Here is a 24,577-nt window from a genome sequence, read left to right on the forward strand (position 1 = left end):
CGGACTTGACAACGAAAACTTAACCTTAAACACTGATCCATGATACGAGGTCTGTCAGGTGAACCCTGTCTGATGAACATGTAGACCTTGCAATGATCCCATATACCCGGTAACAGATCTTGATCTGCACATCATTTTTGACAGGTTATATTATAGTTTTCAAGAAAAAAAAATCATAACAAATAAGTAAAATTGGCACAATAATTCTTACAGAGTCAATTGATGATTTTGGTCATGTTGATTTATTTGTATATCTCATCTTTGCTGCTAATATGTCTCAAATATATTATAGTTAAAAAAAAGAAAGAAATTAATTGAATAGGGTATAATTTTGAATTCTGGAAAATTAAGAAATGTATGATGAAAACTAACCCAATATAGGAGGGTTAGCCATGCATTAAGGGGGTTAGTTAGTCCATACTGAAATATCAGTGAAAGTAAAATGAACCTTAGCCATGTATGCATGGTTAACCCTCTTCATCATTATTCAAGATTAAAATAAAATGATCCGCAGGGCGCAGCTTGATACGACCGCAGAGGTCGAACCCTGAACAGTTGGGCCAAGTATGGACACAACATTCAAGCTTGATACAGCTTTGCATTTGGATTGTGATTAAATATTTGACACAGCATAGGTTTCTGACACAGAATGAATGTGGTCTAAGAACTTAAAAATTTTAAATTGGACATTCACCTATTATGGTCCAATATCCAAAATCTAAATACATGCTTAGATTCAGCATATCAAAGAACCCCAAGAATTCAATTTTTGATGAAATCAAACAAAGTTTAATTTTGGACCCTTTTGACCTCAATGTGGACAAAGTTGATAACGGGGCCCAAAAATCAAAAATCTAAATACATGGTTAGATTCAGCATATCAAACAACCCCATATATTCAATTTTTGTTGAAATCAAACAAAGTTTAATTTTGGACCCCGATTTGGACCAACTTGAAAACTGGGCCCATAATCAAAAATCTAAATACATGTTTAGATTCAGCATATCAAAGAACCCTAAGAATTCAATTTTTGTTAAAATCAAACTAAGTTTAATTTTGGACCCTTTGGACCTTAATGTAGACCAATTTGAAAATGGAACCAAAAATTAAGAATCTAAATACACGGTTAGATTCCGCATATCAAAAAACCCCAATAATTCAATTTTTGATGAAATCAAACAAAGTTTAATTTTGGACCCTTTGGATCTCATTGTGGACCAATTTAAAAACGGGGCCCAAAATCCAAAAACTAAATACACAGTTAGATTCAGCATATTATAGAACCCCAAGAATTCAAGAATAAAACCCCATTGAAATTGGTCAAGAAATAAGCAATTATACGAAGTTCTTTTGCACAATACTGTGCAATTAAATATTTCTTGCTATTGCGCAATACTGTACAATTGACAATTTCTTGCTATTGCGCAATATTGTGCTATTGAATATTTCTTGCTATTGCGCAATACTGTGCAATTGAAAATTTCTTGCTATTGCGCAATACTGTGCAATTGAAGATTTCTTGCTACTGTGCAATTGAAAATTTCTTGCTATTGCACAATACTTACTATATAATAATTTACACATCCTGTTTGGTGTGTATCCCCTACCATATTATTATTATTTGCTTTTAAATATAAATCAGAAATAACCAACTTTAAAGGAAAATTTTAAAAGAAAAAAAAAAGGAAAAAAAGAAAATGAAAAAAAAAAAATCCACCCCCCAAATTTTTTGAACCCCCTTATGATTCATCACCCCCAAACTCAATCCCAGCCTTCCCTTTGTGGTATGGTACCTTGCAGTACAATTTCAGAGAGATCCATACACTTGAACACAAGTTATTGTCTGGAATTTAGAAAAATGTGTTTTTTGGGCCCTTTTTGGCCCCAAATTCCTAAACATTTAGGGAAATTACCCCCAAACTCAAACCCAGCTTTCCCTTTGTGATATGGAACCTTGCAGTACAATTTCAGAAAGATCCATACACTTACACACAAGTTATTGTCCTGAAACTAGAAAAATGCTTATTTTTGGCCCCTTTTTGGCCCCCAATTCCTAAACGTTTCGGCAATTACCCCCAAACTCAATTCCAGCTTTCCTTTTGTGATATGGAACCTTGTAGTACAATTTCAGAAAGATCCATATACTTACACACAAGTTATTGTCATGAAACTAGAAAAATGCTTGTTTTTTGCCCCTTTTTTGGCCCCTAATTCCTAAAATGTTGAGGCAATTACCCCCAAAATCAATCCCAGCATTCCTTTTGTGATATGGAACCATGTGGTACAATGTCAGAGAGATCCATACACTAACACACAAGTTATGTCTGGAAGTTACAAAAATGCTTATTTTTGGCCCCTAATTCCTTTACTGTTAGTACCATAACCCCCAAAATCAATCCCAACCTTCCTTTTGTGGTATTGAACCTTGTGGTAAAATTTCATAGAGATCCATTCACTTAAACTAAAGTTAGAGTGCGAAAACCAATGTGTCTTCAGACGACGCCGGACGACGCCAGACGACGACGCCAACGTCATACCAATATACGACCACAAAAATTTTTTTGCGGTCGTATAAAAATTGCTTGTTCTAAGGTAATTGCAAATAACCAGCTTTGCTAAGAGCGCATGACATGCCCTAATTGTGCATATTGAAATTGTTGCAAGAATAAAATGGGATATTTCGAAGGCATTTCATCATAAGCAAATAAAATGGCTCTGTAGAAAAACCAAGCCTGATGATACCATTGAAATTAAGTTACTTTTGTTCACAAATTCCTGTAATTACGGGTATGTAAAGTGTCTACTAAATCAATTCAAGGAAACTCAAGTTATGGTACCATATGTGAAAAATTTACTAAAATCTGACAGTTAAAGTCACATAACTCGGAAGCGACAAAGCAGAATATTTCATCAATCCCCACAATAATGTAAAGTTTGGAATAATGGATTTAAAGCGCGTTTTGTGAAAAATTGCCTGAAATGTAACAGTTAAAGATCTGCAACTCTGGAACGACAAACCGGAAAATTAAAAAAAATCACACTGGAGCTTTCTTTGATCAATCCCACAATAATGTAAATTCTAATGTTGTGTGTAAGTTATATGAGAATTGGTTGAAGCGAATTTGAGTTAATGGACAGACATAGTTATACTATAATACGTCCCGTCTTTGACGAACATATAAAAACACAAGAAATGGATTAAAATCGTCATTTAAGACCAACAATTCCTACAAGAAGTCCATTGCCAGTTTTGTTCGAGTTGACTAAAAATTTTGGTTGATCTTGATAATTTTTACTGTTCAAAGTTTCTCTTCCATACATAATTTTCAAGACAATTGCCAAAAACATTTTTTTTATATTTTAGAACAATAAGATGTTACCAAGTTTATTAAGGCATATAAATATAAAACTTCAACAACTGGTCTTTTCAATTTGTTTATCAAGTTAGCCTGTTACATAAATGTATTTCTTTTTTTGCTTTATGAAATAAAATACAAAATAAAGGTTTCAGCAAATAAAGAAACACACACATACAAGCTGTATAAATATCCCATTGAAAAGTTCATCATCTGATTAAACAATCTTTTCACCCCAATTTTTAGACTGTAATTGATGGACATTCAAAAAACCATACGAATATTTATTTTTGTAGCGTCCAGGATTTTGAAAAAGGGGCCGCCTCAAACTAGGCAACCTTTGGAGTGCAAGATATAAAAAGTTTTAAGCATTAACCTTATATCTAGCTTAATCAGGGGGCCTTGGCCCCCTTCCTAAATCTGCCTCTGGTAGAAAATTGTCAGGACAATAGAAACGCATTCATTCATTTTAAGACCGCGCTCTTTAAAATTTTTTATGAACCTTAAATCTGATAATGAACTTTCAATGTTATTTTTAAACGTGTTGTTTAAAGCAACATAAATCACAAATAACAGAAACAAGAAATTCAGGGTTCATCTATAAATACTTGCATGGAGGAATTATCCAGACAATTATAAACACCGTGTGATGACAAAAAAGCCAATATACCTGTATTTCACAAACTTATTCAAATTGTTAGAACTTTCTTTTATAAAACTCAGATCAAATCTGGCCGTTTCATTTGATACAGGACAGTCCTTTCTGTGGATATAAACACCCAACAGAAGGTTGAATCTCTTCAACAGCAAATTGTCTTCTGCCAAGACTTTATACTGGATATTTAGGACCAGACAACTGTATGAATAGGAAGGACCCCATAAAAACTTAACTTTTGAGACGTGACTCCTACCCCAAAAATTATTTTCCTGTAGTGTATATTGTGAAGTCTCTGAAGAAGAGATAAACCTTTTACAGATAAGCAAGCCCCTTTAAGTGTGATGAAACATCCGAGAAATACATCTTCATGGAAATAGATTTTTCTACTGAGAGATGTTTCATAATAGAGTGTTCGTTGGTGTTGAACGCAGCTGTCAGCAACTATGGCTACATCATGGCGGTCAGATGTTTTTGATTAAGGAGGAGTACACATACAGGTTCCTGTATTTGACAGAAGGTATTAATGTGGTGTTGTTACCGTTAAAAATCCTAAATTTCTAAAGTTAGGGCATGTTAATAAATATGCAATGCCTTCCTTATATCTCTTACAATAGACTTTATCACTATTTGCCCTCCATTACAAGATATTAGACTTGTATTACTTTGATTTTTAGGTCACAATAGATTTCAAACACCACACAGCAAAGGTGATTCTTATGTAGGCATTGGTCAAGTGTCACAGAATCCAAAATAGCAATGAGGATTATCATTTGGTTCCAACACAAAAAAAAACACATCAATAATGACCACTTGAAAAAGAAACATGAAATCAGGCCATTGGTATTATCTTATTTTGTCATGCCTTTATAGCTATACAGTATGGGTTTTGGTCATGTTTAAGGCCAAACAGTGACCCGATATATATCCTTATCATTTTGACACAGATGGATAGCTATCTTGTTGGAAATCATACCACATCTCCTTATTTTTTATTTTGTAATGCAGTACATATTTTTGAACTTATCATAATTCATGAATTTAGAAATTTAATTTATTTATACCTTCTCAAATAAGTAAGTTCACATATTCACATTTTTAAATAACATGTGGCTTCCAAAAGGAAAAGTAACAATTCATCTTAAAGAATACACAAAACATGCCTTTAAAAACAATGAATATCTAGGAATTTTTACAAATGAAAGACTTAGTATATATCCCACTATTTGGTGAATTTCTGATCTGTTTTACAACTGAAATATGCCCAAAAGTACAAATTATTGTCTATGTAGAAAGAAAGTCATACATATTCAATTAGGCCATATTCATAACAAAATACATATTTTTCAGAAACAGTACTTTTTACTGACGACTTTTAAGTCGCTTATCAATGACTTGTAATTCAGATATAGTACTTTTTAACAATGACTTGTAATTCTTTAAGGGCTGTTCCATAAAAACATACATGGGACCCAAGGAAGGCAACTTAAATTTGCCACTATGGGTGGGTGTGAAATATTGTTGTACGGGTTTAAATGTATGCAGGACTCTAAAATTGCTTCTATGGGTGGTATCTCTGTTTTCAAAGGGCCTTCCCTGGGTACCATGCATGTTTTAATGGAACAGCCTTAAGTGATAAACCCTCATATCATATATATTTAAGTAACAGTCTTAGTACTTCCGTATAGCACTCATTCACATAAATTTGATTTTAGCACTTAAAAGTACAAAAATATCTAGCACTTTATATTATCACAATTGTTGTACAAGTTTGCGTAAGCAATATATCTAACTTTTTGTTTTGTAAAACATTGGCACCTACATTTCCAAAACATAAAGATTTTTCTGAAGTACAGTACAGTCTTCCCTTCACAGATACAATTTTTGTTTAAAAGGAATCAATACTCATTCAGAAAAATCCATACAACTTAAATTATCTTTTGAAATAAACTGAAAATCAAGAATTGTCATCTATTAACCAAAACTTGTTAAACATCAGGATTTAAAAAAAAATGTGATATCAGGAGAAGAAAATATTCCACAGATCTTATGTTAGAAGCAGTCAGAACAACTGAAATTTTTGTAACAAAAAATATCTCAAATAATAGCGAAACACCAGATTCAGTTGACACTATTTTCCCAAGTTTATATTTTAGGCTAAACAAATAATTTCATTTAAATGATTTTCCCCATAAAAAAATTATTGCTCAAGAAAAACATTACACATATTTACCAGATGCAGGTTAAAACTGGCTGAAATATGAGCAAAAATTTCAATTTTTATGAAATACTTGGAAAAATCAAAATAACATCTGAATAAGGTGTTTCTTACACAAATATTCAGTTCTGAAGACATGAACACTTATTCATAGCAGCTACTTCTACAATCATTTTGTAAATGATTACGATATTTCAAATCCAAATATTAAATGGTGTCCTTTGAAATATTTATTTGCGTCATGCTTCAAAGCTGATGAAGATTTCTAGATCTCTCAATGTCTATGAGCCAACGATCTTTCAACAACCATGGGTGATTAGAAAGACTTAGAAATGACCAGGAAACAAATAAACGAAAATCCATGGTGTATTTAGATTGCTGCTCGATAGACCAACTCCCGTACATCCTCCTGGAGAAACATCTGCCTCGCGCTACAATGTATTGTGCAGAATATTTCATCTCTCGAACGTCTCGTGTTCTTCACGCCTCCACACTAGCTTGTAATGATGGAATGCTCTAATTATATGAGTCAGTAGGACACGTGTTGATGGGAAATCAAAAGAGAGGCAACTCTTGTTCAAATTCACAGCAGATTTTTCCAGGTTAATGCAGAAGATAATTTAACAGATATCTGTTATATAATTGAAAATTGAGCTGAAAATTGCTAAAATCTGAGTTTTAAACTAATCATCTTCATGCTTCATAAATTATTTGGCAGCAAAGAGATTCAGGTCGTAAGTCAACTTCTACCAATGACATTACTGTTATATAAGTGATTCACAACCAGGTACATTTGCTCGTTTGGTATCCGATAGGATTTTGTCACTCACTGAAGATCAGTTGTTTACACCAGCCTCTCAGCCTCAAGAAATTGCATCAATGTATAGCAAATGGTGTAAATCCATCCAACACATTCATCTTGCATTTAATTTTTGTTTGTTAAAAAAAAATTAATTTAAATGCCATGTTTTACTAATGTAAGCTAAACTTAAATTCATTATCAAAACACTGTAAAATTGTTAGGCATTTTTCTACAGAAGCATATTATATGTTACTATCCATAAACTATTTCATTAATTTATAAAGCCACTGCAAAATAGACCAAGACCTGCCTCTCTTTGATTTCATTTCCAATGGCAACACGGCAAGATATCACACTCTCTCATTGTTGAACAATGTCTATAAATAGAATGTGATTACATCATGATTATTTATATCTCAGGTCAATAATTAGCACTTCAATAAGTGTCACTATGGAGACGGAATCGTACACTCTCTCTCCCACCTCTCTCACATAACTCGAAAAAAACACGAGTTGTGTGCATGCAGGACGATGGTTATACACAAGTCCCACACTAATTTGTTCCTAAAACTCAGATCTGGCTCTTTATCTGAAATTGAGAAAACAAATTTCAACACATTGGATAAAACAACAAAGAACATATCCAATCTATTCTTTCAAACTGTATACTAGAAATGAAACAATAAGCTTGAAATATTTTTAGTATGTATTGCTATATTCAATACATACAGTGGTATTTTGATGTTTACATGATTTGTGCAAGGGGTCAGCCCTTTTCTTTTAAAATGAGACAAAAAGGAATAAATCTGAAGTGAACATCATCTTATCTAATTTTTGTATCTTTTCTTCTTTTTTTTTTATATGAGCAAGGGTCTAATCAAAACCGATTCTTTTGTTTTTTTGTGTAGTTGGGTTGCTTTTTTCATTGACATCTTGTACTTAATACTTATGTGAATCAAATAAATTTTGCATCATGAGGCTGCTCATTATTTTAATTAAACAAAAAACTTTGGTAAAATAGATTTTTCAAAATTAAATATGTCAACTATGACATGCTTTTTCTCTTACAGTGACATCACAAGAATTAAATATTTTTGCAATTTGAAGGGCTAAATAATGGCCTTTCTCATAACCTCCTCATTTCAAATTTTGGTCTCTTTCAGGTAACATAAAAAACAATGACTAGTTAGTTAGCTAAAACTAGTGGAAAATAGACAAGTTTTGAACTCCTACCCTCCCTGATCCATTTTAATGGAATAGTTTAAATTTGTATTCTTTGTGTGCGGCATCAATTTACTCACCAGGAAGCATTTTTCAATTTGCGAATTTCTTTTGTGGCCCATGTGGCTAATGTTCTAGATTTGCTTGCTTTTCCTCTTCTACCTTTAGAAATGAGTCCTGTGATTGGTTCCTTGTCAACCAATGGCAACATACTAGCACCAAAAGCTGTACAGAGGTCACTGCAAAAATAAGTTAGATTATAAGGTCATTGATTAGTTCCTTGTCAACTAATAGTAACAAACTAAAGTCAAATGTTGTACAAAGTGAAAGGTCACTACAACAAGAATTCACACATTGTTGCGTTAAACATACATTCGAAATTTAAAGTATCAGAAAACAGAAAATAGGGATCTAACAGATCCAAAAAGTGCTCACAAGTCACAATTCCTTACTGTCAATCTGCTGACTAATTATGAAGTTGTTCTCTTCACTAGTTTCTGTGAAAAGTGTGACAGAAAAAATCAGTCAAAAACTGAATTTGACATATACATATATAGCATGCGTACTAGGTTTCATGGTAAATTACCTTAACCAAAAACTTTAACCCTATAAGGTACAAACAGACACATACACAAGACCAGAGAACATGCCCCCTTCTATCAAATGCAGACAGGGCATAATAATATACGACTTGATGACAGTTTTCTATTAAGTGTGTGCCAAAATCGAATATCTAAGAACACCAAGAGATTTTAGCCTTCACATGTGTGGAGGGTCATGTGTACTATATGTAATATTCACGGCATTAGAGAGTTCAGAATTAAAAAAACATGTCAGATTGTTTTCACAATAAAGAGGATTTTACTTATTCAGGATCTCCAATATAATTGGAAAGTCCCGATTAACTTATGGATGCTTGTCGTCCTTTGAACTATAGTAAAAAAGGATTACAAGAATTTCCAGGTAATATTTACCCTATCAAACCACATGCAGCTGCTACATTTTCATCACTATGGTCTTCATCTAATGCTATATGTTCCATAAACGACATTATATGTCCTACATGGGGCTGTATTAAATTTACATCAGCTGAAACAGAGAATAAATTTATGACTCTAGTAGACATCTAATGTTTAACAACATTATATATCCTATGTGGGGGATGTATTAAAAACAAATGTGTAAATATGGATAGGCATGTGTACCAAGTCAGGAATTTGGCCTTGAAATAATTTTGCTCTTATTTCTAAATGTCCTGTGCTAAGGAAAGAAGCAGCAAATACCAATACAAGAATTTAGTTTGATACAGCAAGAGATTAAATCCACCATCCCCCACTCCAGGCGAGCATTTTCCCAAAAGACTTTTTTTTTTGGGTTGAAATATATAATTGTATAAAGGTGCTGTTCAAAAATGTCAATTCCACCTTTCAAAGAAAAGTTTTATTTGAAAAATACATGTCTATTCTAGGAAGACTGTATGTGGACATCTAGATGTCTTGTGTTTTTCTTTTAGTGGTCGTGTTACTGTTTCATTGACGTATACACACGTCCTTTTAATGATTTCTACTAGTATGTCATTGTACCCACCATTTGGTTGTTCTCCTTCACCTTTTAATCCCTGGACTATTCCTGTGTAGGCCTCTAAACATCCACCACGTAATTCATTTAAATAATCTATCATATCATAATCCGTCTGAAACACAAAAGTTGTCACATTAAAGGTTTGATGGAACCGTTCCGCATTAGGTATTTACTTTAAAGAATAAGGAAACGGAAAAGAAAGTATATAGTACATTATTTCGGGACAGAAAATAAATGGTCGCATAAAAAAAACCTATAGCAAATGAAGTGGTTTTATTACTGTTCTTAAACTCAGTCACAGTGAGGCCTTCAACATGTCAACGCTACATCTGTGCATGCAAGATCACACCGGCAGAGTAATTTCAACAAATAATAAATTATATCTACCAAAGTTATCTAATACTGTCATAAATTGCTGTTTATGGAAAACTGTTGTGTGGTCACCCTCAAGATAGATGTTATAGTGACCTGTTTTGAATGCTAGTGAATTCATCAGAGATTGAAAAAATGTCGTGCAGTTACCCTCAATATAGATGCTGTAGAGACTGACTTTATACCTATGTGTACATGCTTTGTGTGTTTTAGATTCTTCTGATATAATTTTTATCCCTATAAATGTATCTGAAGCTCATATGTTGATCTAAGCATCTAATTTGGGAGCACCACCCTTTTCACCCTGGAATACATCTAAACCATATCTTACCTTATCCACCTGAGCTTGAGAAGCTTGCTGTAGTGTATTTAAAACATATTCTAAATAGTTTTTGAAGTATGGACCAATGGCTAATGCTATATCACCAAATACTGATAAAATCTGTGGTTTTACTGATCGATGGACTGTGGAATTCTGGAAAGACAATGGAACATAAAATTTAAGTAAAAATCACATACTAATAGTTGCTTAATCATCCTTTTGTTTTGTTGATTGTAAAATCACTGAACTACCTGACATGTGCCACCTGCTTACGGTTTTTGAGCAACAGAGATCACTCCAATTTTGTGATGGGGCCCATATTGCTCAGTCTTTCTGTGTAGTGTTTTCTAAATATTCGTTTTTCAAAACCTTTCACTATGGGTATGACACTTTACTTTTGGAAAATGAACATTTTACAGCAGTACTAAACAAGATATCAGTGTTTAATTTCAGGTGGATTCAAACAGCAGTGTTCTCTCTAAAGCTTTTTCACATCATGGTCATGTAATGCTACATGTATATGAATTTTTTTTTCCCATATAGATTGTGTTTATGTGATTGCTTTAATTTCTAGATACAAGATAGTCTTTCAAAATTCCCTGTTGAACACGATGCTATATAAAATTTGTAAACACTGAAAAGCGAATAATATTTTTGAATCTGGACAGGTCTAAATAGCAAAATCTACTGGAACTGTAGTACAGATTCTACTTACACCTAAATTTTCTAACAACATCATCATAATCTCATCACAGTAAGGTAATACTTTCTGACCTAAAGCTCGACATAAATCTCCCACTAAACCAACAGCAGCTAAACAGACCTGAAATAGAGAAGTTTTGTAATACTTTCTGACCTAAAGCTCGACATAAATCTCCCACTAAACCAACAGCTGCTAAACAGACCTGAAATCGAGAAGTTTTGTAATACTTTCTGACCTAAAGCTCGACATAAATCTCCCACTAAACCAACAGCTGCTAAACAGACCTGAAATAGAGAAGTTTTGTAATACTTTCTGACCTAAAGCTAGACATAAATCTCCCACTAAACCAACAGCTGCTAAACAGACCTGAAATAGAGAAGTTTTTTAATACTTTCTGACCTAAAGCTCGACATAAAATCTCCCACTAAACCAACAGCAGCTAAACAGACCTGAAATAGAGAAGTTTTGTTGTATTTTCTGACCTAAAGCTTGACATATCTTAACAATATACTTATAGACCTCAAACCATATGAAATATAAACATTCTCTATTGAAATAGACTTCTTTGTTAAAATGTTATTTTAAATTTCAAGACACATTATTACTGAAAAATACCTATTAATTTTTAGTGCATTTAGTATTGCAATTGTTGAACAATTGATAAAAAAGCGAGATTAATTGTCAGGATTTCAGAAAAATCTACATACAATAATACTATCAAATTTTAAAAAGTGGGTTTCATTTTTGCAAAACATCATGACACAATTTTCTAATAAAAACTTCACAAAATTTCTGAATTGACAGTAATAAAATAAACTTTGAAAACATATTTTAAACATGATACATGTCCATATATGTCTCCAGTTCCACATGGTTAAACTGGACAAGTATATGGAAACAATATGTTGATATCTTATTACTTCCAGCTGTTAATACTACTTACTGTATATTCTTCAAAATTTTTTAAACTGACTCCCAAGTATGGTTTAAATGCTTCCATGTAATTTAAGAAATTTTCACCAAGAACTGTAAAATAAAGTATACATACATCATAAAATAATTAAAGAAGACCATTGAACTATTCTAAATATTCTTCTAGGCTAGATTTAGTTAACATCATCTAATAGAGAAGCTCCTTGTAAAGTGATGTTTTCAATGTACAGTCTGCACCGTTACCTAGTCTGATGCCCCTGACTAATAAAACTATATTCGGACTAGTAAGTATTTGCAAAATTTTGTTTAGACACACAAGAAAAATATCGGAATATTGGTCTTCAGACTAGTAGTTGGAAAAGATTTTGGTGCAAACTGATGTATGCACATTTTTTTGTGATCGTTGTAATTTCAAGTAGATTTTGTCAGTAGAAAAATGTCATCGGGTTCTTCTCGAGGCGTGTTTTCAAATATACTAGATTTTATCAGTAGGGTTTAAATAAGATTTGTCAAACTGGCCAAGCTCTTTAAATTGACTACCCTGCAAATAGTGTAAATGTATGATTTAAGCTAGCATTGCCAGTAATATACATTAGGCTTAAGCTGGCCTTGTATAAAATTTACTAGCCAGCAGGAAATCCCTTGTTAAACCCGTGTCTGAGCCATTTTTTAATATACAAGTAAGAAATAGCATTACAGATTACGATATCACCAGAATTACATAAATACAACTCCTTACTGCTTTCAATTATCAATTATGTCTGAGGTTATCTGTATGATTTGAATTTATGTCACTTGCAGCAAGGTGTAAGTTGCTTCTATTCTATGTATTTATAACATTGTTCATCAGGGTTTCAGCTAGAATTTTGAGGGCTTTAGTCACTTTTGTGCTAGATGAAAATCAACCTTTTTTGGGTAATAGCAATGGACCAAAGATATGTATTAATAGCTATACATCTTTGAAGGACTTAGGCAAGCTCAGGAAGTTATTGCATAATTTGCATAAATTTCCTGTTTACAAAAATTATGAATTTTTCGAATTACTAAGGATTTTCTTATCCCAGGCATAGATTACCTTAGCCGTATTTGGCATACCTTAGCCGTATTTGGCATAACTTTTTGGAATTTTGGGTCCTCAATGCTCTTCAACTTTGTACTTCTTTGGCTTTATAACTATTTTAATCTGAGCGTCACGGATGAGTCTTATATAGACGAAACGCGCATATGGCGTATTAAATTATAAGCCTGGTACCTTTGATAACTATTGATAGATGTGGTGCATAAATATGAAGATTATGATAAGATCTAATAAGGATCCGGATTTCTAGTTTACAATGGCACTTCAGTTATTTTCAGGGGACATTCCTGATCAACAACAGTTGGGTACCTTCTTTTTAAAACCAGGAATCACTGCATAAATGAACCTGTAACGACTATTTCACTGCATAATAATTATCCTTGTAAAAACGGTTAAATCGATATTTGGAATTCATTTCTATAAACTTGGAACCAAGGATTTGTACAAATCCTTGTTGGAACGATTCTAATGACTGTATGATGTAAATTAATCAAGAATAGACCACGTTTACTTTCGATTTTTAAACGAAATGAAAACAGGAAGTGACAAGAGGATAATAAATTCAGAATGAATCCGGATTCATCTACAGATTGGTTCGTATTTAACAAAAGGCAGGAATTATTAGTATTTCTAAATCAAGTTGCTTAGTAAGAAATATATTTGTCTCATTCGTTTATTTTGATACTAAATGATTTCGTTTTTACGTTATAATGTCTAATTTATAAGAGTACTTTCACGCATGCGCAGTACATAGTAAAGGAAGCACCTGTTTGACTCATGGAAATATTTCTGAATGTTTTGAATAAAGTTCTTTCTCTTTAATTGAAATTGTTGAAAGTTTTTGATGAAAAGTTTTATAAAATATGACGAAAATTCGATCATATGATGAAACTACGCCAAACGAACTGCAAATTGTGATCGTTTGAGAAATATTGAAATTAAAATGCGAACTGTCCGCTTGGGAAAACATTTTGTTCAAACGACGAAACTATGATAAATGAACTGCAAATTGTGGTCCTTTGAGAAATATTGAAATTGAAATGCCGACTGACCGATTTTCCTGTGAAAAATAATTATGATGGTCAATAATTTGAGAGGTTTATTAATTAACGGATTAGTGACCCTGCCAATGGTGATAAGCGGATTACCTGTAATCACAACTTATAACACCTGTGGTAAACATTAATGAGGGTCATAAACTTGTCAAAAACATGAAGACAGGTAGAATTATATTTTCATGCGAAAATATTTTTACACTTTTCAAATTTAAGTGACGAAATTGATTTGAAAAACTTTTGTCATTTTGAAAACCTTTCGTAAATGACGTAAATGACGAAAATGACGAGTGCTAGCAAAATCACTGGTTCCATATAGTTCCAGATCTTTTCTTTTTTACTATCATTCCTTTTTGGATTTTTTTACATACCTTCTACTAGCGTAGATATAGCCAGAAGAACATCCTCCTGTACCCCGCCTGTTTTTATTTGGGCAGAACTACTCAACATACGTAATAAAGCACTCATAACTTGGTCGGATATCTTAGGTGCATCTTCTGGAGTTACTTTTCTTAAAACACTCTGAAAGTCAGATTCACTCTTCATAATTCATGTTCACAGAAATAAAATATTGTTACATCACATTTTCTATTGTTGCAACATTTCCAACCTTTTTTCTCTCTTCAAATACTTGCACAAAAAAAAAAAAAATGTTCTGAATTCTTTCTTGCACACAATAAGACATTAAATTAAATATGTTATTTGAATGTGATAGTACAAAGAAACTAATGAAGTAAGAACCGATTGTTCAATGACGTCAATTACGCCCATTGACCTTGGGTTAAATGTAACTCATTCTAACAAAACAACGTGAGATTGGGATAGTACATACCTGTAAAGTTGCACACAGGAGGGACTGTAAATCATTGTACTGAGCTTTATCTGATGCCATCATTATATTCTGGGGAAAAAAAATCAAAAATAGTTATTAAAACAATTAATCCTAATTACATTACCAGTTATTCTGTACAAGAGGACAATGGCTTACACTGAAGACAGCAGTATAAAATACAATAAATGTGGAATGTGTCCATGGGACACAGATAATGCCCCCGCTTGCACATCATATAAAGATATAAAGGGACATAACTGAAGAACGGCAAAAGTGATGCTACCCAAATTTGTACATGATCTGAGTTTTGTGGTAATAAGCATTGTGTATAAGTTTCATTACATTTGGTTGAGGCAAACTAAAGTGAGAAAACGGAAATGAAAAATTCAGCAATTTTTATGTTTATAAAGGGGCATAACTCAATAACGGTAAAAGTGACACCAACCAATTTCATACTTGATCTGTATTAAGTGGTAATAAGCATTGTGTAAAATTTTCATAACATTTGGTTGAGGCAAACTAAAGTTAGAGAACGGAAACGAAAAACACAGCAATTTTTATGTTTATAAAGGGGCATAACTCAAAAACCGTTATCGTGACGGCACCCAGTTTTAAACTTGATCTGTGTTTGGTGGTAATAAGCATTGTGTATAAGTTTAATAACATTTAGTTTAGGCAAACTAAAGTTAGAGAACGGAAACCAACTTTGGGACGTAAGGACGGACAGACAGACAAGGGTAAAACTTAATGCCCCCTCAGCTACGGCGGGGGCATATAAATCACAAAATGAAGTCCGAGAATAACCTTTAAGTGTAGATAAACATTTTATTTATACAAAACTTTGCAGTTTTCATAGTTAAAATTTTCTTTCAACTAGACAATAAGAAAATTTAATTCAATTTTTGTTTAGTTCTAATAGAGATCCTGATATCAAAGAGAAATAAAATGCTCCGCAGGGCGCAGCTTGATACGACCGCAGAGGTCGAACCCTGAACAGTTGGGGCAAGTATGGACACAACATTCAAGCTTGATACAGCTCTGAATTTGGATTGTGATTAAATATTTGACACAGCATAGGTTTCTGACACAGAATGAATGTGGTCTAAGAACTTAAAAATTTTAAATTGGACATTCACCTATTATGGTCCAATATCCAAAATCTAAATACATGGTAAGATTCAGCATATCAAAGAACCCCAAGAATTCAATTTTTGATGAAATCAAACAAAGTTTAATTTTGGACCCTTTTGATCTCAATGTGGACAAAAATGATAACAGGGCCCAAAAATCAAAAGTCTAAATACATGGTTAGATTCAGCATATCAAAGAACCCCATATATTCAATTTTTGTTGAAATCAAACAAAGTTTAATTTTGGACCCCGATTTGGACCAACTTGAAAACTGGGTCCATAATCAAAAATCTAAATACAAGTTTAGATTCAGCATATCAAAGAACCCTAAAAATTCAATTTTTGTTAAAATCAAACTAAGTTTAATTTTGGACCCTTTGGACCTTTATGTAGACCAATTTGAAAACGGAACCAAAAATTAAGAATCTAAATACACGGATAGATTCGGCATATCAAAGAACCCCAATAATTCAATTTTTGATGAAATCAAACAAAGTTAAATTTTGGACCCTTTGGACTTCAATGTGGACCAATTTAAAAACGGGGCCCAAAATCCAAAAACTTAATACACGGTTAGATTCAGCATATTACAGAACCCCATATATTCAATTTTTGTTGAAATCAAACAAAGTTTAATTTTGGACCCCGATTTGGACCAACTTGAAAACTGGGCCCATAATCAAAAATCTAAATACATGGTTAGATTCAGCATATCAAAGAACCCCATATATTCAATTTTTGTTGAAATCAAACAAAGTTTCATTTTGGACCCCGATTTGGACCAACTTGAAAACTGGGCCCATAATCAAAAATCTAAATACATGGTTAGATTCAGCATATCAAAGAACCCCATATATTCAATTTTTGATGAAATCAAACAAAGTTTAATTTTGGACCCTTTTGATCTCAATGTGGACAAAGTTGATAACGGGGCCCAACAATCAAAAATCTAAATACATGGTTAGATTCAGCATATCAAAGAACCCCATACATTCAATTTTTGTTGAAATCAAACAAAGTTTAATTTTGGACCCCGATTTGGACCAACTTGAAAACTGGGCCCATAATCAAAAATCTAAATACATGGTTAGATTCAGCATATCAAAGAACCCCATATATTCAATTTTTGTTGAAATCAAACAAAGTTTAATTTTGGACCCCGATTTGGACCAACTTGAAAACTGGGCCCATAATCAAAAATCTAAATACATGGTTAGATTCAGCATATCAAAGAACCCCATATATTCAATTTTTGTTGAAATCAAACTAAGTTTAATTTTGGACCCTTTGGACCTTTATGTAGACCAATTTGAAAACAGAACCAAAAATTAAGAATCTAAATACACGGTTAGATTCGGCATATCAAAGAACCCCAATAATTCAATTTTTTATGAAATCAAACAAAGTTAAATTTTGGACCCTTTGGACCTCAATGTGGACCAATTTAAAAACGGGGCCCAAAATCCAAAAACTTAATACACGGTTAGATTCAGCATATTAAAGAACCCCAAGAATTCAAGAATAAAACCCCATTGAAATTGATCAAGAAATAAGCAATTTATACGAAGTATCTTCTTTTGCATAATACTGTGCAATTGATTATTTCTTGCTATTGCGCAATACTGTACAATTGACAATTTCTTGCTATTGCGCAATATTGTGCTATTGGATATTTCTTGCTATTGCGCAATACTGTGCAATTGAAGATTTCTTGCTATTGCGCAATACTGTGCAATTGAAGATTTCTTGCTATTGTGCAATACTGTGCAATTGAAAATTTCTTGCTATTGCACAATACTTATTATATAATAATTTACACATCCTGTTTGGGGTGTATCTCCTACCATATCATTATTATTTGCTTTTAAATATAAATCAGAAATAACCAACTTAAAATGGAAAATTTTAAAAGAAAAAAAAAAGGAAAAAAATAAAAAAAAAATTTAAAAAAAAATCCCCCCCCAAAATTTTTTGAACCCCCTTATGATTCATCACCCCCAAACTCAATCTCAGCCTTCCCTTTGTGGTATGGTACCTTGCAGTACAATTTCAGAGAGATCCATACACTTGAACACAAGTTATTGTCTGGAAACTAGAAAAATGCTTATTTTTGGCCCCTTTTTGGCCCCCAATTCCTAAACGTTTCGAGCAATTACCCCCAAACTCAATTCCAGCTTTCCCTTTGTGATATGGAACCTTGTAGTACAATTTCAGAAATATCCAAACACTTACACACAAGTTATTGTCATGAAACTAGAAAAATGCTTGTTTTTTGCCCCTTTTTTGGCCCCTAATTCCTAACATTTTCAGGCAATTACCCCCAAAATCAATTACAGCCTTCCCTTTGTGATATGGAACCTTGTGGTACAATGTCAGAGAGATCCATACACTTACACACAAGTTATTGTCTGGAAGTTACAAAAATGCTTATTGTTGGCCCCTTTTTGGCCCCTAATTCCTTATCTGTTGGTACCATAACCCCCAAAATCAATCCCAACCTTCCTTTCATGGTATTGAACCTTATGGTAAAATTTCATGGAGATCCATTCACTTAAACTAAAGTTAGAGTGCGAAAACCAATGTGTCTTCGGACGACGCCAGACGACGACGACGACGACGACGCCAACGTCATACCAATATACGACCAAAAAATTTTCAATTTTTGCGGTCGTATAAAAATTAAGAATCTAAATACACAGTTAGATTCGGCATATCAAAGAACCCCAATAATTCAATTTTTGATGAAATCAAACAAAGTTAAATTTTGGACCCTTTGGACCTCAATGTGGACCAATTTAAAAACGGGGCCCAAAATCCAAAAACTTAATACACGGTTAGATTCAGCATATTAAAGAACCCCAAGAATTCAAGAATAAAACCCCATTGAAATTGATCAAGAAATAAGCAATTTATACGAAGTATCTTCTTTTGCACAATACTGTGCAATTGATTATTTCTTGCTATTGCGCAATACTGTACAATTGACAATTTCTTGCTATTGCGCAATATTGTGCTATTGGATATTTCTTGCTATTGCGCAATACTGTGCAATTGAAGATTTCTTGCTATTGCGCAATACTGTGCAATTGAAGATTTCTTGCTATTGTGCAATACTGTGCAATTGAAAATTTCTTGCTATTGCACAATACTTATTATATAATAATTTACACATCCTGTTTGGTGTGTATCTCCTACCATATCATTATTATTTGCTTTTAAATATAAATCAGAAATAACCAACTTAAAATTTAAAATTTTAAAAGAAAAAAAAAAGGAAAAAAAGAAAAAAAAAAATTCCCCCCCCCCCAAATTTTTTGAACCCCCTTATGATTCATCACCCCCAAACTCAATCTCAGCCTTCCCTTTGTGGTATGGTACCTTGCAGTACAATTTTAGAGAGATCCATACACTTGAACACAAGTTATTGTCTGGAAACTAGAAAAATGCTTATTTTTGGCCCCCAATTCCTAAACGTTTCGGGCAATTACCCCCAAACTCAATTCCAGCTTTCCCTTTGTGATATGGAACCTTGTAGTACAATTTCAGAAATATCCAAACACTTACACACAAGTTATTGTCATGAAACTAGAAAAATGCTTGTTTTTTGCCCCTTTTTTTGCCCCTAATTCCTAACATTTTGAGGCAATTACCCCCAAAATCAATTACAGCCTTCCCTTTATGATATGGAACCTTGTGGTACAATGTCAGAGAGATCCATACACTTACACACAAGTTATTGTCTGGAAGTTACAAAAATGCTTATTTTTGGCCCCTTTTTGGCCCCTAATTCTTTAACTGTTGGTACCATAACCCCCAAAATCAATCCCAACCTTCCTTTCGTGGTATTGAACCTTATGGTAAAATTTCATGGAGATCCATTCACTTAAACTAAAGTTAGAGTGCGAAAACCAATGTGTCTTCGGACGACGACGACGACGCCGACGCCAACGTCATACCAATATACGACCAAAAAATTTTTAATTTTTGCGGTCGTATAAAAAAACCTGATGATTACAATATATGTCTCACCTGAATATAATTTCAATAGTAAAACACAAATATTGAAACTTAAACAGTAACACCCTTGTCAACTTTTAGTCATTAGACAATGACTGACGGGGCAGGGCCAAATAATCTCTATGGAAATGAGGTACCAGGGAGGAGGAGAAAGAGAGAATGGATAAGAATATGAAAATTCAATTTTTGTGCTCAAATGTTGATGGAAAAAAAATGTTTCAGTTGAGAAACATAATTGGTAGAATACTTGTTGGATTCTAAAAATATCTCCAAACTCTTTAGGGCTATTCCATTAAAATGTGTGTGGGAGGGTAGGAAGGGACTTTCAAAATATCCCTACAACCAAGGACCATTTTTTTAGATAATTTTGCATAATGGTAATAGACACATACTGAAACTAGAGGCTCTAAAGAGCCTGTGTCGCTCACCTTGGTCTATGTGAATATTAAATAAAGTAAATAAAGGACGCAGATGGATTCATGACAAAATTGTGTTTTGGTGATGGTGATGTGTTTGTACATCTTAATTTACTGAACATTTTTCCTGCTTACAATTATCTCTATCTATAATTAACTTGGCCCAGTAGTTTCAGAGGAGAAGATTTTTGTAAAAGATTACTAAGATTTACGAAAAAATGGTTAAAAATTGACTATAAAGGGCAATAACTCCAAAAGGGGTCAACTGACAATTTCGGTCATGTTGACTTATTTGTAGATCTTACTTTGCCGACATTTATTGTTTTTTACAGTTTATCTCTATCTATAATAATATTCAAGATAATAACCAAAAACAGCAAAATTACCTTAAAATTACCAATTCAAAGGCAGCAACCCAACAACGGGTTGTCCGATTCATCTGAAAATTTCAGGGCAGATAGATCTTGACCTGATAAACAATTTTACTTCATGTCAGATTTGCTTTAAATGCTTTGGTTTTTGAGTTAAAAGCCAAAAACTGAATTTTACCCCTATGTTCTATTTTTAGCCGTGGCGGCCATCTTGGTTGGTTGACCAGGTCACGCCACACATTTTTAAAACTAGATAACCAAAGATGATTGTGGCCAAGTTTGGTTTAATTTGGCCACGTAGTTTCAGAGGAGAAGATTTTTGTAAAAGATTACTAAGATTTACGAAAAATTGTTAAAAATTGACTATAAAGGGCAATAACTCCTAAAGGGGTCAACTGACCATTTCAGTCATGTTGACTTATTTGTTAATCTTACTTTGCTGAACATTATTGCTGTTTACAGTTTATCTCTATCTATAATAATATTCAAGATAATAACCAAAAACAGCAAAATTTCCTTAAAATTACCAATTCAGGGGCAGCAACCCAACAACAGGTTGTTCGATTCATCTGAAAATTTCAGGGCAGATAGATCTTGACCTGATAAACAATTTTACTTCATGTCAGATTTGCTCTAAATGCTTTGGTTTTTGAGTTATAAGCCAAAAACTGCATTTTACCCCTATGTTTTATTTTTAGCTGTGGCCGCCATCTTGGTTGGTTGGCCGGGTCACGCCACACATTTTTTAAACTAGATACCCCAATGATGATTGTTGCCAAGTTTGGTTTAGTTTGGCCCAGTTGTTTCAGAGGAGAAGATTTTTGTAAAAGATAACTAAGATTTACGAAAAATGGTTAAAAATTGACTATAAAGGGAAATTACTCCTAAAGGGGTCAACTGACCATTTCGGTTATATTGACTTATTTGTAAATCTTACTTTGCTGAACATTATTGCTGTTTACAGTTTATCTCTATCTATAATAATATTCAAGATAATAACCAAAAACAGCAAAATTTCCTTAAAATTACCAATTCAGGGGCAGCAACCCAATAACGGGTTGTCCGATTCATCTGAAAATTTCAGGGCAGATAGATCTTGACCTGATGAACAATTTTACCCCATGTCAGATTTGCTCTTAATGCTTTGGTTTTTGTCAAGCCTGCGACTTTTGTCGCAGAAAGCTCGACATAGGGATAGCTAACTTCTTAAAAGCTTTATATTTTAGAAGATGGAAGACCTGGATGCTTCATACTTTGTATATGGATGCCTCATGTTACGAAGTTTCCGTCAGTCACATGGCCAATGTCCTTGACCTCATTTTCATGGTTCAGTGACTACTTGAAAAAAAAGTTCAGATTTTTTGTAATGTTAAATTCTCTCTTATTATAAGTAATAGGATAACTATATTTGGTATGTGCGTACCTTGCAAGGTCCTCATGCCTGTCAGACAGTTTTCACTTGACCTCGACCTCATTTCATGGATCAGTGAACAAGGTTAAGTTTTCGTGGTCAAGTCCATATCTCAGATACTATAAGCAATAGGTCTAGTATATTCGGTGTATGGAAGGACTGTAAGGTGTACATGTCCAACTGGCAGGTGTCATCTGACCTTGACCTCATTTTCATGGTTCAGTGGTTATAGTTAAGTTTTTGTGTTTTGGTCTGTTTTTCTTATACTGTATGCAATAGGTCTACTATATTTGGTGTATGGAATGATTGTAAGGTGTACATGTCTAGCTGGCAGGTGTCATCTGACCTTGACCTCATTTTCATGGTTCAGTGGTCAAAGTTAAGTTTTTGAGTTTTGGTCTTTTTTTCTAATACTGCATGCAATAGTTCAGCTATATTTGGTGTATGAAATGATTGTAAGGTGTACATGTCTAGCTGGCAGGTGTCATCTTACCTTGACCTCATTTTCATGGTTCAGTGGTCAAAGTTAAGTTTTTGAGTTTTGGTCTTTTTTTCTAATACTAAATGCAATAGTTCAACTATATTTGGTGTATGGAAATATTTTATGATCTATATGTCAGTCACGCAGGTTTTATTTGACCTTGACCTCATTTTCAAGGTTCATTGCTCAGTGTTAAGTTTTTGTGTTTTCGTCTGTTTTTCTTAAACTATAAGCAATAGGTCAACTATATTTGTTGTATGGAAGAATTGTTAGCTGTACATGCCTGCCTAGCATGGTTCATCTGACCTTGACCTCATTTTCATGGTTCATTGGTCAATGTTTAGTTTACTTGGTTAATGTTAAGTTTATGTGACAGTTGTAATAAAGCTTTATATTTAGGACTATCAACATAATATCAATGATTAGTAAAGAAGGCGAGACATTTCAGCGTGTGCACTCTTGTTGAGTTATAAGCTAATAAAATGCTTCGCTGGGGCGCAGCTTGATACGACCGCAGAGGTCGAACCCTGAACAGTTGGGGCAAGTATGGACACAAAATTCAAGCTTGATACAGCTATGACTTTGGATTGTCATTAAATATTTGACACAGCATAGGTTTCTGACACAGGATGAATGTGGTGTAAGAACTGGAAAAAATTTAATTTACCTATTATGGTGGAATATCCATAAACTAAATTGTTTGTTAATTTCAATATATCAAAGAATATGTAGAATTCAATGTTTGATGTAATGTAATAAAGTTGAAATTTGGACCGTTTTTGTTCAATGTGGACCAATTTGGTAACATGTATAAATAACCAAAAATCTAAATACATGGGAGCCCATTTAAATACATCATAAAGGTATTAAAATAGAAAGTGACATCATAGTCATGGCTAAAAATAAACAAAAATCCTTAATCAGCAACATTTAAAGTAATATCTAAAAATAAAATTCCTTTGTAACCATAAAAGCCCATTTAAATACATCATAAAGATATTAAAATAGAAAATGACATCATAGTCATGGCTAAACATAGCAAAAAACCCTTAATCAGCATCATTTAACAGTAATATCTAAAAATGGAAATTACATCATAAAGGTATTAAAATAGAAAATGACATCATAGTCATGGCTAAAAATAAACAAAATCCGTAATCAGCATCAGCAACATTTTATAGTAATATCTAAAAATAAAATTCCTTTGTAACCATAAAAGCCCATTTAAATACATCATAACAGATATTAAAATAGAAAATGACATCATAGTCATGGCTAAACATAGCAAAAACCTTAATCAGCATCATTTAACAGTAATATCTAAAAATAAAAATTTCTTTGCAACCATAAAAGTAAAATAGAAAATGACATCATAATCATAGCTAAAAATAAACAAAAATTTTTTTTATTGGCAAATTTTAAATGGAGTTTATTATACTAAAACAATAAATTTGCAACCATAAACATGATAAAACCCCATTTAAACACATCATAAAAGTATTAAATAATTCAACTACATCATAAGGCTATAATAAAATGCTTCGCTGGGGCGCAGCTTGATACGACCACAGAGGTCGAACCCTGAACAGTTGGGGCAAGTATGGACACAACATTCAAGCTT

At 33.1% G+C, this 24,577-nt stretch overlaps 1 protein-coding gene across 3 annotated transcripts in view; it reads right to left on the minus strand.

Annotated features, from left to right (window-relative positions):
• Positions 1–5,048: 5,048 nt before the first annotated feature.
• Positions 5,049–24,577, minus strand: part of LOC127718873 (importin subunit beta-1-like) — a 75,707-nt gene continuing 56,178 nt past the window's right edge. For 2 of the 3 annotated variants that reach the window (XM_052224926.1, XM_052224925.1), the window contains exons 16-24: positions 15,130–15,198; positions 14,669–14,819; positions 12,175–12,257; positions 11,244–11,351; positions 10,538–10,681; positions 9,841–9,946; positions 9,228–9,342; positions 8,334–8,492; positions 5,049–7,621 (exon numbers count right to left, since the gene is read on the minus strand). In XM_052224926.1, coding sequence (XP_052080886.1) covers position 7,621; positions 8,334–8,492; positions 9,228–9,342; positions 9,841–9,946; positions 10,538–10,681; positions 11,244–11,351; positions 12,175–12,257; positions 14,669–14,819; positions 15,130–15,198 — 936 coding nt within the window. In that variant the 3' untranslated portion in view covers positions 5,049–7,620. Of the gene's footprint in view, positions 7,622–8,329; positions 8,493–9,227; positions 9,343–9,840; positions 9,947–10,537; positions 10,682–11,243; positions 11,352–12,174; positions 12,258–14,668; positions 14,820–15,129; positions 15,199–24,577 lie in introns of those variants that run through there. The other variant, XM_052224924.1, reaches the window with a different exon arrangement.

This window comes from Mytilus californianus, unplaced genomic scaffold (assembly GCF_021869535.1).
Source record: "Mytilus californianus isolate M0D057914Y unplaced genomic scaffold, xbMytCali1.0.p SCAF_10, whole genome shotgun sequence".
In the NCBI taxonomy this organism is placed as follows: Eukaryota; Metazoa; Mollusca; class Bivalvia; order Mytilida; family Mytilidae; genus Mytilus; species Mytilus californianus.